The sequence below is a fragment of the Euprymna scolopes genome, chromosome 29 (genome assembly GCF_053919585.1).
Source record: "Euprymna scolopes isolate OS-2025 chromosome 29, ASM5391958v1, whole genome shotgun sequence".
Lineage (NCBI taxonomy): Eukaryota > Metazoa > Mollusca > Cephalopoda > Sepiida > Sepiolidae > Euprymna > Euprymna scolopes.
Genome location: NC_136510.1, coordinates 24,561,365 through 24,580,553, shown reverse-complemented (window position 1 = coordinate 24,580,553; position 19,189 = coordinate 24,561,365). Strand labels below are relative to the sequence as shown.

The following is a 19,189-nucleotide window of genomic DNA, read 5'->3' as shown; positions in this document are numbered from 1 at the left end:
GTGACATATTTCCATTCTATGGAGGTCAGGTGCGAACGAACACCCCATAATTTTATTATACCATATTTCTTCAAACTGAAACATAATTATCAAAGTATACTTACGCAGATAGATATGAAAAGTCTTTATTAAACTTTGTGCCTATTTCCATTCTATGGAGGTCAGGCGCGAACGCAGACCCCACAATTTTATTCTACCATCCCTATTTAAGTTAAAACATACTTATTAAAGTATTCTTATGTACATCTATATAAAAAACACTTGTAAACGTTTTTTATTTTTTATTTTTTATTTCCATACTTTGTGGACCAGGCGCGAACGCAGACCCCACAATTTTAATGAACCCCTGTTCTGCCAGATCAAACATATCCATTCCTGTGTCTCGATACATCTTCTATCATTATATGTAATCAGTTTTATAAAATAGTTAACCATATAGGAGCCTATTCATGACCAGACACATAGACACACATTCAGCTTTATATATATATATATATATATATATATATATATATTAGTGATGGGACGATTACAATATTTTTCCCAATTCCGATACAATTACTGATTCCGCGCTAAATTCTTTATAAATCTCTAATCATTTATCTATAAGATTGTCATTTCCCTCGATTTTCGTAAAATATGCAGATATTTTCCTAAACATTGAAATACACTTGTGGAGGATGATCTAGCGATTTTAGTTTTCCTGGTAATTTAAAATCAATAAATATTTATTATTTTATTATTATTACCAGCAATGGAAGATTTCCGTTTAAAAAAAAAGCTAATAAAAAAGACAATTAAAAAAATTGTTTTAGCATCGGAAAATAGGCATCAATTTTTTCCAATTCCGATACCCCCAAATCTTCCGATTTTTCCAATTCCCGATTAATCGTCCCAACATTAATATGTATACACACACACGCAAACGACACCATCTTAACTATTAAAATGCAAACGAAAAAAAAAAAATTTAGTGCTTGGTGACAGATCAATTTTTTAATATATCATTTAAAGCAAAAACAATATTACATACTTGATTGACACGTCGAAAATAGTAATTAGTAATATAGCCAAAAATTAGTGTAGAAAATTATTTATAGTAAAAAGTAATTTTTACGGATAATTGGGGGATATTACATTTTTCTTTAGATATGTACACCTTGAAGATTGCAAATACAGGGGGGAGCACATACTTATCACCCTTTTCGCCACTTAAAGGCTGATATACTGTTTTAGACCATAACAATAGATTTCTTTTTCCTAAAAACACAATAGCTGTTGTATTGAACAAATTTTCGTAATTTTTGGATATATTATTATTTTCGACATGCCAATTAAGTAAATACTGTTGTTTTGCCTTAAAACCACATTAAAAAAAAATCGATCTATTGATTCTATCTTAATAAGCACCCAGTTTTTTATAGATTTGGCAGAACCTCTCCCACAGATAAGAACCCTCTACACTGCAGTGTTGATCTGGTTTAGTGATGTATGCACAACGTTTGATGATGGTTTATAGCAGAATTAGTCCTTATTATAAGTTATTCTTACTAAAATCGGCAGCATCATCATCAGCAGCGGCTAAGTAGTTAACGACACAGTGACAACCTGGGTGTGCCAAGTTTGAATCTAGTTTGCTCCACTGAAACATTTTCTCTTAGAGATGTTAGCAACCTTCACAAGGTTCCCTCTGTGAGTACCCAATGTCTTTCTAGAAAGAATTCTAACTAGAAAGATGCTGGGGAAACAAATGCCAACAATAATAATTTGATTGTTTAGAAATTAATGATGCTCAACAGGGGCAGAAGCAGCTTAATTTGTAGTTATCTCCCTTGTTCTTTCAGAATATTTTCGAGATGGCATAGTGAGATCATTCCTTGTAGTTTAGCTATAAAATTTGATTTTCTTACTTAAAAATAAAACTACTGGATCAATTTATGTGATTTTTGGTGTATGATATTTCCTTTCCATTACATATGTAGATCATAGATTTTTTTTTCCATTTTTTTTTTTTTTTTTTTTTTTTTTTTTTTTTTTTATAGAGGGGGATGGAGATTCTGAACAGCACCAATAATTTACCTGCCCTTGGTTTTTAGATGCATCAAAAAGATTATGAAATATTCGGTGATCTATTAGGCTTAATTTTGCAAATTTTTTTATGCAAGTTAAAAAAAAAAAAACTCAAGCAACATCATCTAAACTGTTGAAACAAAAAAAACTCAATTTTTTTTATAGATTGTGCAGAACCTCTTTCACTAACAATAACCTTCTACACTATCAGCCTCAGTCTGACTCAATGAAGCATGCACAAAGAATGTTTGATGATGATTTGTAGTAGTAGTAGTCCTTGCTACAAACAGCATCATCTTTTAATGATGCTTGAAATGTCTGCTTTACTTGTAAGCTGAGCGTTAATAAGAACAAACATTTAATTTGGATTTTGATTTACCAAAACAGAAAGAATATCTTATGCAAAAAGGACACTAATTACATAAATGAGTGCACTGGCACATTTTGTTCTCTTTAGCAGCAGAATATCCCTGCAATGTAGCCAACTTAGGTCAATTCACCAAACTCGTCTTTTGAGATGCAAATTTAACTCATTATTAGCCATGACATATCCACGGCGATAAGAAGGCTTCACTAACCAAGATGGTAATCTAGTTTTAAACTGACACCAACATACAAATGTTGGGACAATTAATCAAAATCTGGAATCGGAAAAAAAATGAAACTTTTTAGAGTATCAGAATCAGAAAAATTCAGGACTATTTTCCGATACCAAAAATGACTTTTAATTGTTTTTTTTTTTTAACTTAATTTTCCATTGCTGTTACTAATGATGAAATGATGAATATTTATTGTTTTTTAAACCACCATTAAACAACAACCAACACCATGTGCTTGTGCCAATGTCAAGGTCGAATCACCGGTGTCACTTGAAATGTGCGCCGGTTGTAGTCTTCTGCTACAGGGTATCTATTCTTTACTTGGTCCCAGCTAGCTATCATCATAACTAGAGAAGAGAAAAACGAACCACTTTGCTCCTGTTATTAAAACCACCATAGAGATAATGATTGCTGCAATGAGATGCCACTATCCACTGAGCATCTACTGACTTATGTGTCAGAGAAATGAACAGTTGTTTCTGTTGACAAAGAAAACAATTGACTATCTGTAGGGATCAAAGCACCCCCCGCCCTATGTCAGAAAAATAAAGGTACAGACCTTGCTGGTGACAGTAAATGTCCAGGAATTGGTACACTTCTTGTTGGACATATTGACCCGCAGATCAGAATTGATGTGGAGTTTCACATGATCCAAGTTGTTGACGAGCTGAAATTAGTAACAAAATAAACTAAAATATCGCAAAATTTGAGGTTAATTATTCAATCATTTATTCTTCTCATGCCTCGTCTACTAAGTAAATACTCATCACGTGTTTATAAAATTCTTTTTTTTCTTCCTTTTTTTTTTATCAATATTCTAGGTGCAAGTCTATAAATGGTCTACAAGTAATCTTTTTTACTATAAAAATCTTTAAAAAATCTTTATAATGTACGTACTTGTCACTGCATGAAAATGTCATATTCCAAAAATCACGTAAATCGATCAAGTAGTTTTTTTTTTATTTAAGAAAATCAAATATTATGAGACATTTTATCAAAGAAAAACCTCACGCCATCTTGTTTTTAATAAAAAAAAAACTACTTGATCGATTTACGTGATTTTTGGAATATGACATTTTCATGCAGTGACAAGTACGTACATTATAAAGATTTTTTAAAGATTTTTATAGTAAAAAAGATTACTTGTGGACCATTTATAGACTTGCACCATATTCTATTATGGTACATGAACTAGAAATAGAAAAGCTTAAAAAATACAAGAAAGAAAAAACGTTAAAGAATTTAGAAATGCCGATCAAATATTGATATAATGGGTTATATACTTATTGTTTAAAACATGGCAATTATTTTAAAGAAAAAAGGAGAACAAATTGATTATTTCGATAAGCAAAATTTTTTTCTTTTTGAATCAAAAAATAAAAATTCTTACAAAATAATTTTCAAATTTTAAGTGTTTCTTTTACCTCAACAACAAATCTGGAAATTCACAAACATTTAAAAAAAAAAAAAAAAAATATTTAAAAAAATTCAAACATTTTAAAAAAAAAAAAAACATTTAAAAAAAAAAACATTTTAAAAAAAAAAACATTTTAAAAAAAACAAACATTTAAAAAAAAAAAAACATTTAAAAAAAAAAAACATTTTAAAAAAATTCAAACATTTAAAAAAAAAAAACATTTAAAAAAAAAAAAAAAAAAAAAAACATTTTAAACAAAAAAAACATTTAAAAAAAAAAAAAACATTTTAAAAAATTCACAAACATTTAAAAAAAAACAAAAGGTTATATCAGGTGATTGCACTCTCACACCAAAATGTCACTCAATAAATCTTTAATAAAATTTACAATCCTTTCTATAATCAAACGTTTTTTAATACAAATAAATTTTAATCTATGCCTGACTTGTCTACCAAATTTCGATTATCAATCTCCAACAGTCTTTGTTTCATCGTCATTCAATGATTTACAGAAACACTTTGGTGATCATGAATGGACTTCACTATTACTGAACTGTAACTCCCAAATTTTTATCTGTAAAGTCATCCAAAAAAACACAATCCCTAAATTTTTCCTGAAAAAAAAAAAAAAAGAGGTCCATCATAGCCAAACTCAGTCGTATCTGTAACATTTGAAGTATATTTTCTGTAAATACTATTATTATGATGAGTGCTCTTCAGAATTGTTAGATCTATTTCCTGCTTAGAATGAGAATCTCTTATTTTTGTCAAAATTGGAAATATTTTTTTTTTAATTTTCACTGTTATTGAATCGGTGTTTCTTCCACCGCGTTTTTTTTTTTTTAAGAAAAATCATTTAAGTATTTGATTTTTATTTTAATACTATCATAACTACGATGAGGATCTCTGTTATTTTCGTCAACATTGGAAAATTTTCAAATTTCAACCAGCTATGCCTTGTGGATGCCTTGGGAAAGACAAAGACTAAGGGAGTAAACCCTGACAAAAAATCCAGTTTGGAATCTTCATAGGCGGATGGTGAAGCACAACAACAATTTTTCAGCAACTCCTGCAACTATGCTGGCTCTGACTGTATTGGCGTGCCTTTCTGTCGGACTTTGCAACACCAAAAGGGGACCCTGGTAACTGAGCAAACCTTGGTTTCCTTATTAGCTGCCCAGGCCTACAGCTTTAACTGTATAGCCACAGTAGATGCTGCCTTGCACCCGACTAGATGCAGATGCCATTGTCTCATGAGACAAAAGGTTGCCATTATCATTTCCTGTTTCCTTTGTTTCAGCTCATTTGACTCGTTGGTCTAGTGGTCTCAATCAATTCATTGTTTTGTTGTCTAATTGTAATACAGCTTCCTATTCCAATAGCTATTTCCAAGAATCGCAGACTTGTGGAATTCTCTACCTACTGAGTGTTTTCCTTTCATTTTTCAAGACTGAGGCCAATAGACATCTCCTGTCATTGTGATAACTGTTTTCCGTTCTTGTTAGCTTCTTACATCAGGTGGCTTCACGCCTTGTCTAGCCAGGCATAGATGGAAGTTTATTGTGTTGGGTGCAATGGAATGAAACACCAACACACAAGCAGGTTCTGCGACTGAATCAAGGTTGTCATGAGGACCAAACGAGTGCAATTGACAGAAGAAGTCATGAACACAAACCCAAGTTTGATGAATAAATCTTGGGAAAACGAAACTATTGTGTTATATTTTCTTCATAATCTTGTAAACAAACATCATTTTATATATTAAGAACTATCAGGGCTACCAAGCATTACTCGGAGCAATAGTAACCAATTTTTATTAAAATGATATCTCTATACCTCTTGATCTATTTTTCTCTCTCCAACCGCCTCTTTTTAATCCACTCAGCCCATTCCTCTCCAGCTGGACATGCGCACACAGACAACTCTGCTTTATATATAGACTAGCGGGGGTACCCAGCGTTGCCCGAGTGAGAAACAAAAAAAATAAAAGTTTTGGTAGGTAGGTAGGATCAAACCCGAAGCCCTGAGGCAAAGTTGGAAAATAAAATGTGAAAAAAACATGATACGTTAACCGATCGGCCAGCAAGAATGAGTTACTGAAAGACATTTGAATTTATTTAAGTAGGAAGAGAATTGACAGGTGCCCACACCTAATGACTTAACGAGGTCAAGTGGAAATCGTGGAGTTACATTTTCTGCAAGCGTTACAACGACATGAGCAATAGCTAGTCAGCAGTTGACATTTTCTGCGGGACAGTTTTTAATGAGGTCAATAACTTGGTTTGTTTGTTTTTACCCAACTTTGGGGAAAACCAGCTCCCCGTTTATTAGAGGAGTGTCCAGACGAAAGCAATTGTCTAATATGACGCTGAAAAGCCGACATTGACCAAACGTTTACATCGCTTTCCGAAGACCACCGGAAACTGCTGATTCGAATCCCGTTTTGCTTTTTTATACTGAAAAAACGGAAGATACACGTGGCGATCTAAAAAAAAAATAAAAAATTAAAAAAAATGGAAAAAATGGTGCATAAATGTCAGGCAAATTAAATACACCCACGACCCCCATTCGTAACTCTTAGATATTATGATTTAGACAGCATATAAAAAGTTTTAAGAAGGAGTGAGCTGACTGAGAAGTCCAGCGAATAAAGCCTTTTACAGACATACACAAAAAGCGAACATACATACATGCACACGTTTTCACTTTTATATTTATAGATTCCTTGTGTAATAAGTCAGCATTTTTTATTCCAAATTAGTACATAATAACACTAGACCCCCCCCTCTCTCTCTCTATGACGGAACCTGGTCCAGATGACCTTCAGATAAAGAATATTTTTTGAAAAATTTTAGGTATTTGTCCAGGGCAATGCTAATCAAGAATACACCAAATTTGTGGCCGTTTGTTTTGTAGTTTGTTTTCTTTTACTTTTCAGCTGCTTCTTATAGAATAGATGGTGATTAAAGAATCTTACCAGAGAATCTGGATTTTCAGCGAATAAAAGCTTTTCCGACAACTTTTCTGTGTATGACATTCCATGGAGACGTTTCTCCCGTGCTTTTTGCAAAGATTGTTTCTTAAACTCAAATCGGTCTTTCCATTCCTGCCATTCTTCCTGGGAATGAGCTTGCGTACAATTATCGCTATAAGAACATTTCCCAGTTTCCAAAAAGCTGAAAGGTCGAAAAATAATGAATATTAAAATGTTTCATCAAACATTCAACAATGAAAATAACAAAAGCAAAAAGAAAAACGTTTTCTTTTTTTAAATGTTAAAAATAATAATAAACTAAATGTGAGTGTGTATGATTCTGTGTGATTCTCTTGTCAATTTCGACATCATGATGAATATTAAAAATTCTTCAATTCACTTCAATTCCTTCCTCTGGAATTTGAAATTCATATTCGAGGAGGGGGGGGGGGTAGTAAACGTTACATAAGATAAATTGGCAAAATGCTTACCGAACACACATAGAGAATTCTTCTGCCCGTAAACTTCGCGGAGGTGGCCGAAATTTCCATTCTCGGCTCTCATCAGAGGTAATTGACTTCTTATGCAGGTCCCCTCGACAATGGTTTTCCAATTCTGCTTGGTTACGGAACGTAACATCACAGAAACTGCAATTCCAGCTTGCACCTTCCGTGGAACTGAGACGTTTCTTGTGCACATCGCACTGACAATGGTGTTCAAACTCGGACAGCTTTCGGAATTCAATGTCACACACTTGACATTGGTAAAGTGAATCTTCCATGGTATCCCGTGAAGACTGAAAGGAATCTGAAATTAAAAAAACAAACATTTTTATTTTCAAAATTTAATTAAAAATAAAATCGATACCAAATCGATAATACTAATTAGGTTCTTGTCCAGAATTTCTCCTATGTTAAAAAAACAAATTAATCAAGTTGTTTTATTTTTAAAAAAGAAAATCAAATTTTATGAGTAACCAAAGAGAGACTGTCTTGCTTACTATTTTGAAAATAAAGTCAACAAAGGGAGATAACTCAATAATTCAAATTTGCAAGATTTGTTTTAATGCCTACTAATTCCCATTAATCACTTAAAAATGATTTTCTTTAAAAAAAATAGAACGACCTGATCAATTTACATGATTTGTAGAATATGATATTACTGTTTTGTCACAAGCATATATATTATACAGATTTTTTCCATTTTTTTTTTTTAATAATTCAACAAAAGTAAAGTAAAATCTATGATGTACATACTCATGACAAAACGAAATGAAAATATTTGAAAAATATGCACTCCTCTGTGTTGTGAAAATAACATGTACACACACACAAAGATGTCTTATTATTTGTTTTATATAAAAATCAAAACAAAAGCATTAAAAATAATCCAAATGATATAAATTATAAGTCCCCACCTTAAAATTTCTAAAACAAAATGGCTATTCATATTATTTCGATTCTTCAGACTGCTGTTCTCATCTTGAGTGATATTTTCACAACGTCTCGTTCAATATCACCCCCAACCTTCTGGGCTTGACCATTACTCCTGATCTTAAATGGAACACGTATATCAAATCTGTTGCCAAGGCCGCTGGAAAAATGGTGGGATCTTTCTATCGATCCAGTAGATATCTCACTGCTGATGCTATTCTCTATCTATATAAGAGCCAGGTACGACCAAGGATGGAATACTGTTGCCACATCTGGGCAGGAGCTGCTAGAAAGGACTTGTCCTGCCTTGATAGAATTCAAAATAGACTTCGTAGCCTCGTAGGAGATGTCCTTTTCTCCTCCTTACAACCTCTATCTCACAGAAGAGATGTTGCGAGTTTGTCTCTGCTTTATCGTTATTTTCATGGAAAGTGTTCAACTGAGCTTCAATCTATGGTCCCCCCTCGCCAAACTTTCACAAGAAACACTCGTCTAGCTGTAAACACTATCAATAATTTCCCCCACTCTTTATCTGTGCCTAAACCTAAACATAGATTCCATGAACAAAGCTTCTTTCTTAGAACTGCACGCCTGTGGAATTGTCTTCCGTTTTCCTGCTTTCCGGCTGACTACAATATGGTTGTGTTCAAGTCTAAGGTAAATAAGTTCTTGATGAGCCGTTCCATATAAGTTATTAAATTTACCAAATTTTCATTACTAATGATTACTATATTGACCAACTTCTACTGTACACTCTTTAACCCTTATCCTTGAGTGGCCTCTGGGCCTTGATAATGTGGTGATGCCTTTGTAAAAAAAAAAAAAAAAAAAAAAAAAAAACCTTCTTCAGGTGTATCTTGTAAAATTCCAAAAAACTTTCTGTCACACTTGGGAATCTGCACGGAACTTTGAACAGAACCCTTTATTTAATCCATGTTCTCATGCTGTCAGCCATGACTGAATAGAAGTCCTAAATAATTTGCAATTGTATTTTGAGTGTCACCCGCTCTGAGGATTGAACGTTAAACTTCCAGAAAAGTGTAACTTGCAAATGAATTTCACCAGGTACTTTATCCACTAAGCCATGGGTCCTTGCAAAAACATAACATTCATATCATGTTTTGATTTTAATAATTTGAAAAAAGTGCTCAATGATGAAATGCTATCGAATGAGCAAGGATACCATTTGTAATTGTTAACACACAAAGCAATTTCATTGGATAATTATATCTGTTGTTTATCCAATGAAAATTGACAGTAAAATACCATTAAGTATTTGTTAGTGGAAGACTTATCGGGCTAGATAAAATATGTAAGCAAATATATTTCTTCTCTGTAATCTTAATATATACTTGTCTGCAAATGGATGAAATATATTGAATCATATCATGTCTCTGTCTTAACCTCTATCAGTTCTAAGTTGTATTCTCAGTATCACCCACACTGGGGATTGAACCTTCAACATCCAAAAGAGCATTATTTAGAACTGAATTTTACCTAGTACTTTATACGTTACCCCACAAGTTCTTGTGGGTGATACTAAGAGTACAACTGCCAATTACTTAAAACTTCTACCTGGTTATGGCTGACGGAGCAAGAGCATGTTAGCCTTGTGGATTAAATAAAGGGTTTCATTCCAAATTCAACACAGACTCCTGAGCGCAACAGGATACACTTGAAGATCAGAGGTTACATTGGCCGAAACCTTCAAGATGAGAACAGTTGTCCGAACAACACACTATACTCAACTTTTGCAGTTTGATACATGGTTTCCAGTACAGTGTACGTATTTATATAACAATCTTGCGTTCTTATATTTGAAGATAATTTTTCGGTTCTTCTTCATAATTGTAGCAAAATTCAAAAAATTAAAATATTGAATTTCAAGTGAAACCAATGGTATTTACTAAATAATCATCTCACAGTATATACAGCATAATCACGTTTACACACCAGTTCCCGCTGGATCACCGAAGTTAAGCAACGTTGAACCTGGTCAGTACTAAATGGATGACCATTCGAGACTTCTAGGTGCTGTATGTGCTTTCCGCTTATCTCGGCATTGTTTTCAGTCATCCTGGACTTCTCCTTGCCACTGGTCTCAAACAGTGCCGATTCAGGAGAGGTGTGGTTAGTGATTGTGCAACCCTTGCCTCACAATGACACACGCAGCTGCCTCAACAGAAGGTATTGTTTGTCTTTCAAGACTAAGCGGAGGCATCGATCGATGTCACAGTAATAAAAATATCTAAAAATTACAAAAAAAACGATAAGGTAGAAAATTAATTATAAATGAAAACAGTTTTCAAAGACAATGAAAATTAAGTTTTGCTAAATTGGCGAAAGATTTTCAGTTTTCAGAAAATAATTATCTCCCTTTTGTTACAATTAAAACTCTTCGGTTTCTTTCTTGGCAAAACAAAATTTTTGCTACATGTCTTCGAAAACTATTTTCATTAATAATTAATTTTCTACCTTCCTGTTTTTCATAATTTTTGGATATGTTCATTACTGTGACATAACAATCCAGTATATACCATTGGCTTCACTTGAAATTCAATATTTTATTTTTCGAATTTCGCTACAACAAAGAATCAATTTTTCCTGTGTAACGCTATTGGTTCATAAATATTTTTGTCCGTGAGTCTAGAATGGAAAGTGTTTTATTTATTCAAAAAAAATGGACATAAACAGTACTGTTTACCTTCTGAGGTACAATATGAAGAATGGGAACTTGAAGAAACATTGTCTGTAGAATCAGCCAACTGTCTGGTGCCAGCTGCCGTTGGTAGGCATAGAGTAGAAGAGAGTGGGCTGTGGAAAGGGTCTTTTCTTTCTTCCCCCTCGGGAGACAGCCGTTTCGGGTGGGAATCAAGATTAGTGTTCATGACGTCTGAGAAAGCATCATCATCGTCATCATCAAAGTCCTGAAAAAAAAAAGTAATCAAATAAACATTGATCAGAATAACATGTCATATATTTGATAATTTTTAAATAATCTCGATTTTTCCACAGACACTAGTTTCAATAGGAAAATAACCAAACACTTGCAAAACAAATTTTATCTTCTCATTACTTACAGCACTTCCAAAAGCGGACATTTCATCCATGTTTAGAAATTATTACATTTATTAAAAAAATGCCTTTCTTAAATATATACTCCCACAAAGACAGTAGTAAACACTTTCACTCTTTATACATCAAATACCCCCACTCACCTCACATTATTGCCAGAAAAGTAACATGGCATACATATTTTTTATATATTTGTATTTTGTTTGTAACACTAAAATAAAATTGAGGAGTCCCTGGTTTTGACAAGCTCCTAGTGTTACATAACAAGCCTCGTGTTCGAAATGTAAACTTTGAGGGACACTTTAAGGGTCAGAGGTGATTCCAGAATGGAAGTTATTGAAACTATGTGACTGCCAAAAAAAAGATTTGGTCTCTTTCTCTTGTTTGCTGTTGTTGCTGTATGGCATTTACTCTAGGCAGGTTGAACCGGCTTCCTCCGAAGGAGAAAGCGTCAAGAGAGATATTAAATTCACAGGCAGTTCTCAGTCACCTGTAATTCTTTGCTGAGATTTCAAGCAGGAAAGATGTGTTTAGAACACTGTCTCCAATGGAAAGGGGAAGGTGGAGGAGCATAAAATGTAACTAGATATACTGAGACAAGTCCACTACTAGTCCAGCTGTCTTTCCTCTAATGTTTTCTGTAACTGTTCTCTTTTAAATGAGCCCTTTTATTTTTAAATCAACATCAGTCTCCAAGTGGATTTCTATCCACAGACAAGGAACACGACACAGATAATTTTTAGCTTTTCAAGTTATTATTAAAGATTTAGGTATCTTTGCACTGATAAATTCCAGAACTAATTAACCAATCATTATTAATTTTAGAACTGCTAGGCATAAGGATGGATAATGTGAGTTATATATTTAGTTTAAGACAAATGTGAGAGGGATAATACAGACATCCATATTCTGGATTAAAATTTAATAATCTTCCTAGTTAGAACAAGTAGTTGCAGAAAGAAAATGAAGCAAATTATACTTTTTAATATAAAAAAAAGAAACATGCTGAAAGAATAAAAAGTAGGAAATGTCTTGTTAGAATCAAGTGTAATCAATTTGCAAGATACAATGCTATTTAGGTGTAAAGTGAAGAATCAAATTGATTTTCTTTTATATGTTAGAAGCTACAGCTATCCATAACAAAAAAAAATGGCAGATTTTCATAAATAGATGAACGGAAATTTAAAAAAGAAATGATCTTACCCGTTCCTGTGATGTGGCTATTACATTCCTGATTCTTTTGACTTTGCTTTGAGCTTTAACACACTATAAAAGAAAAGAAAAATAATTTAGCTTTTTAAATAATTCAATTAAATTTGGAAATTTTAACACACTATAAAAGAAAAGAAAAATAATTTAGCTTTTTAAATAATTCAATTAAATTTGGAAATTTTAACACACTATAAAAGAAAAGAAAAATAATTTAGCTTTTTAAATAATTCAATTAAATTTGGAAATTTTAACACACTATAAAAGAAAAGAAAAATAATTTAGCTTTTTAAATAATTCAATTAAATTTGGAAATTTTAACACACTATAAAAGAAAAGAAAAATAATTTAGCTTTTTAAATGATTCAATTAAATTTGGAAATTTTAACACACTATAAAAGAAAAGAAAAATAATTTAGCTTTTTAAATGATTCAATTAAATTTGGAAATTTTAACACACTATAAAAGAAAAGAAAAATAATTTAGCTTTTTAAATAATTCAATTAAATTTGGAAATTTTAACACACTATAAAAGAAAAGAAAAATAATTTAGCTTTTTAAATAATTCAATTAAATTTGGAAATTTTAACACACTATAAAAGAAAAGAAAAATAATTTAGCTTTTTAAATAATTCAATTAAATTTGGAAATTTAAACACACTATAAAAGAAAAAAATAATTTAGCTTTTTAAATAATTCAATTAAATTTGGAAATTTTAACACACTATAAAAGAAAAGAACAATAATTTAGCTTTTTAAATAATTCAATTAAATTTGAAAATTTTAACACACTATAAAAGAAAAGAAAAATAATTTAGCTTTTTAAATAATTCAATTAAATTTGGAAATTTTAACACACTATAAAAGAAAAGAAAAATAATTTAGCTTTTTAAATAATTCAATTAAATTTGGAAATTTTAACACACTATAAAAGAAAAGAAAAATAATTTAGCTTTTTAAATAATTCAATTAAATTTGGAAATTTTAACACACTATAAAAGAAAAGAAAAATAATTTAGCTTTTTAAATAATTCAATTAAATTTGGAAATTTTAACACACTATAAAAGAAAAGAAAAATAATTTAGCTTTTTAAATGATTCAATTAAATTTGGAAATTTTAACACACTATAAAAGAAAAGAAAAATAATTTAGCTTTTTAAATAATTCAATTAAATTTGGAAATTTTAACACACTATAAAAGAAAAGAAAAATAATTTAGCTTTTTAAATAATTCAATTAAATTTGGAAATTTTAAAATCTACTACTCAGTGGATCAGTATCTGTCGCATATATTAATAAATATTTGGAAATTCTAAACATTTATGAAAACTATGTTTCTGAATTTTTTAGATGAGGATTGATAATTTGTATTATTTGGACTAGTGTTCTCATTCTGAGGCATAACAGATAAAATGCTAAATAAAATTCAGGTTTTAAATAATACTTTTCTGAAGGTTGAAGGTTTAATCTTCAGTGCAAGTGATATTAAGAATACAGTAGCAAATTACTTAAGACTTTTATTCGGTCATAGCTGACAAAACAAGAGCATGCTATCACCGTAGATTAAATAAAGGGGTCTGTTTGAAATTCTGTGTAGATTCTCAAGTTCGACATGCTACAGCTGAAGAAGTTTACAGTTTATATTAGTCGAAACATTGTGAGAATAACACCCAAGAGTAGAATAGTAACCGAAATAATCGAAATTTATGAAAACATTTTTGGTGGTTATTTTTATTTTGTAGCGTATACACCATTTTTGGGTTATTCAATGCTGAATTCAGTAATTTTGGAAAAAAGTTTTATTCTTCAAGTTCTTTATATATTCAAATATTTATTCAGTTTTGTTTGATAATTTTGTAGAAGAAAATTGTTAGGGTTTTTTTTTTACTTTGCAGAACATGATTGAGTTTTACACAGAGAAAGGGGGAAAAAAACCCAATAACATCAATCTTTAATGCATTTTTGATCAGAGAACCAGTATGTTAATAAACACTGAACTGGTAGCAGATAACAGATAATACAATTCCTGAGAGCAATGGCATAAAGATCTACGGAATAGCTGGAAATGTCCTCTCAATTATTAAATTCTCTCTCTCTCTCTCTCTCTCTCTCTCTCTCTCTCTCTCTCTGATAGGTTTATAGTCAATGGGCAGAAATCAGAAGCTCATAGTATCAACGTTGACATCCCTCAAGGTTCCATCCTGGACTCAAATCTCTTCCTGATCTACATCAATCATCTCCCAAATCACATTCTTAGATCATTCATAGATATTTATGCAGACAACACTACCATCTATGGCAACATTTCAAAGGCCAGCAATGAACAAGATCTTTCTGATTCTCTCTTTTCTGGCCTTCAGCATGTGGTGCAATGAAGAAAAAGGTGGCTGGTTAATTTTAATGAATCTAAAACCAATCTTCTTTCTTTCCATTATCAACATTGACCCTCATTAAGCACCATGTTTTCCCAAGCTTCTGAGACCGACCTTCATTCCTGATCTGAAATGGAACACATACACCAAATTCGTTGTCATGATCACCGGAAAAATAGCTGGATCATTCTACAGTTCTAGTAGATACCACTGCCGATTCAATCAATAAGAGCCAAGTACATCCTGGGTTGGAGTAGTGTTGCCACGTGTGGGAAGGAGTATCCTTTCCTGCATCAACAGGGTACAAAACTGACTTCAACATCTGGTTGTTTTCAAGTCTAATGTGAACAGGTTCTTGAAGAGCCATCCTCTAAAATTATCAAATTTCTATTATGGTACCCATTAACCCTTAACCTTGCATGACCTCTGGGCCTTGATGAGTGTTGAGTGGCGACTATATGATTTAAAAAATAAATAAAGAAAGAAAGAAAGAAAAGCCAAAAATGGGGCCTCACCATTGGATGTCTTTTAAAGTCATACACAGGACTGAAAATATTTTCGAATTTAAAAATGAACATATGTCCAGATATTTAGTTATATATAGATTAGACTTTATTATTGCTGTTGCTTCTTCTTCCAAACAAAGCGTTTCAAAATAAAAAACAAAAAAAATATATAAACGGCCGAAAATATTTGAGAACTATACCGTCTAAAGTCAAGGTAAATAAATACTCATTGAAAATTATTGAACTCTGAATTATTTATTTGTTTCCAATGACTGAATAATTCCTGCATTGACAAGCCTTCAAACACACCTTTTTAAATACACAAGACATTTTTTTTATTACATTTTCACCCCAAACAAGGCACATTGCCACTTTGATGTAGGGGGCTACTATCAAGAACATAAGCTACAGGGGTACTATGTGGGGAGTTGGACAGCAAGATGTCGGTTCACATTTAGTATTATGTTAGATCTCCCACCAGATATCTAGACCATTCATGAAAGTGTTATGGTTTGTCAAGATAAATCTTCAAAAATGATCTCTCTCTCTCTCTCTCTCTCTCTCTCTCTCTCTCTCTCTCTCTCTCTCTCTCTCTCTCTCTCTCTCTCTCTCTCTCTCTGCTTTGATAGATGATGTCATGCATTGTATATGGTTATCCTAATAAAACAAACATACACATCATCCACAGACATGTAGTATTATATTAATTCGCAGTAGTTATGACTGCTGCTGCTTTCAAAATATTATACAAGTTCACAGACATTGGACATTATACTCAATTCGAGGCATCACTGGTTCATCAGTCACAGTTCATTTAAATAAAACGTCATAAAGGATACCCACTTCTGTGGTTTAATGGATGATTTTATCATACCGCAATATCATCTACTGTGCACAGTTATCCCCTCTTTGTTTTAATGGATGATATTACAAAAGGATGACATGGTCCACTCTGCATAGGGACGAGCAAACAAGATCCACCGTTTCAGTAATGTACTAGACTTTGCTGAAAAAGCTTCAACTAGAAATAGCTCCCAGATTTACAAAACTATTTAAGCATTGTCTTAATTAGAATTGCTTCCCGACATCCTGGAAAACAAGTATGCCTCGTATTTAAAGATTTCAGGTGATTGGTCATCTCCGTCTCAGTACATACCAATAAGTCTCCTGTGCGTCATGAGTAAGTTGTTGGAATCTGTGTTATATAGAGAAGTAGTTAACCACCTCAGCAAAAATAACCTCCTCAGTGACATACAATATGGTTTCCATTCTGCTAGATTTACAGTAGATGTGCTAACAGTTATATCTCAAAGGATTAGTGAATCTCTCAACAGAGGCTTCCTTTCAAGGGTAATTGCTTTTGACATATCAAAGGCCTTTGATTGGGTATGACAAAGTCTACTTCACAAGATCTCCAGCTATAGTATAGATGAAAATGTCTTTTCAATTATTAAATCATTTCTCTCTGATAGACTCATAAGAATAATGGTTGATGGGCAGAAATCGGAAGCTCACAGTATTAATGCTGGAATCCCTCAGGGAGCTATCCTGGGCCCAACTATCTTCCTGATCTACTTCAATGATCTTCCAAATAACATCTTAAAATCACTTGTAGATATTTATGCTGACACTACCATCTATGACAACACTTCAGAGGCTGTAAATGACCAAGCTCTCTCTGATTCTCTCTCCTCTGATCTTGAGCACATGATGCAACGGGGAAAGAGGTGGTTGATTAATTTTAATGCATCTAAAACCAAGCTTCTATCTTTACATCATCAACGCTCTGATCCCTGTCTGGCATCAATTAAAATGAATGGCTCTCGTCTTGGGGAGGACTCATGTTTGAACAAGCTTCTCACCTTTACTCCTGATCTGAAATGGAACGCGTACATCAAATCTGTTGCCAAGGTCGCTGAAAAAATGGTGGGATAATTTTACCGTACATAATATATATCTCACTGCCAATGCAATTCTCTACCTGTATAAGAGCCAAGTACACCCTAGGATGGAGTACTGTTGCCACATCTGAACAGGAGCTGCTAGAAGCATCTTATCCTGCATTGACAGAATTCAAAATAGACTTCATAGCTTAGTAGGGGATGCCCTTTCCTCTTACCTGCAACCTCTTTCCCACAGAACAGACGTTGTGAGCCTGTCTTTGCGTCATCGTTATTTTCATGGCAAGTGTTCATCTGAGCTCCAATCTATGGTACTCCTTTACCAAACTTTCACAAAAAACACTCGTCTAGCTGAAACCATTATGAATAATTTCTCCCTCTCTTTATTTGTGCGTAAACCTAAACATAGATTCCATGAACAAAGCTTTTTTTTTAGAACTGCGGAACTCTCTTCCGTTTACCTGCTTTCGAGCTGACTCCAATATGGGTGTCTTCAAGTCCAACGTGAACAAGTTCTTGATGAGCCATCCCGTTAAATAATCAAATTTATCAAATTTCCACAACAAACGATTACTACGATATTGTCCCATTGACTACTGTACACTCATTAACCTTTATCCTCAAGTAGCCGCCGGGCCTTGATAAGTGGTGACTCCTTCGTAAAAAAATAAAAAAAGGTTTAGATATTTGTCTCAATAAAAGATCGCTTCCTTTCTATATTCTATTTGATAGATGAGATTCCCTGTTATCCTCGATCAGCTTTAATGGATGACAACGTCATTCAGAAATTTAACCACGAACCTGACATACAAAGACCACAATCCACACTTGCAGTTATGTCCCACCTGCCTATTCATAGGTTATGTGAATTTTACATCAAAATTTTTAACAAGATCCCCCACAACCACTTGTTTTTTTTTTCTTTTGTTTCTTTTTTTGATTTTTTTAATAAATGAATCTTCTGGATTTACTTACATCAGGATTTGCTTGGGCCCACTGTATGGCAAAGGACAGAGCAGTATCAAACTTGCCCAAGCGGCACAAAAGTTTTATTCTTCGTCCTAATATCTTCTCATCATAAGGATCCACGTCTAAAACTGAAGAAAGAAACAAATAAAAACAAAGCATATTTAGTAGATTCTAAAAGAAAAAAGTCAGAAAATCGTTAAATATCAAACAATGGGGATTCAGGGAAATTTTAAGTTTAAAATCTAACCTGTATTTACTCAAATCATACACACATATACACACCTTCAATACGCACCGGTTACCTGCCCTTGTAATTTCCATTTGTCCAGCAGGTGGCATTCTCTACTTCCGCCTTTCTCTCTCTCTCTTTATCTTTCTCTTTTGATTCGAACCTTGAATGTGAGTGGCACGCAAATTACATTCACGCCTCGACAGGATGTCTACCTTTCTCAAGGTAAGGATGAATACTCATTATACTTTAACAAACTCTTACATACACAAAGAACATTCTAACTCTGTACCTATGTACATAATGAACTCACAAAGAAGATTTCAATACATGCATGCTAGTTACATACATCTCTCTACCTGTATAAAAGCCAAGTATGTCCTAGGATGAAGTACTGTTGCCGCATCTGAGCAGGAGCTGCTAGAAGCATCTTAG

The 19,189-nt window shown here is 32.8% G+C and overlaps 1 protein-coding gene across 2 annotated transcripts in view; it reads right to left on the bottom strand.

The window, feature by feature from the left end:
• The window catches only part of LOC145252549 (uncharacterized), a 199,966-nt gene that overhangs the window by 51,274 nt on the left and 129,503 nt on the right, over window positions 1-19,189 (bottom strand). For both annotated transcript variants that reach the window (XM_080112101.1, XM_080112102.1), the window contains exons 4-9: window positions 18,532-18,653; window positions 12,771-12,833; window positions 11,197-11,419; window positions 7,551-7,866; window positions 7,063-7,261; window positions 3,229-3,336 (exon numbers count right to left, since the gene is read on the bottom strand). In XM_080112101.1, the coding sequence (XP_079968227.1) occupies window positions 3,229-3,336; window positions 7,063-7,261; window positions 7,551-7,866; window positions 11,197-11,419; window positions 12,771-12,833; window positions 18,532-18,653 (1,031 nt within the window). The remainder of the gene's footprint in view (window positions 1-3,228; window positions 3,337-7,062; window positions 7,262-7,550; window positions 7,867-11,196; window positions 11,420-12,770; window positions 12,834-18,531; window positions 18,654-19,189) is intronic.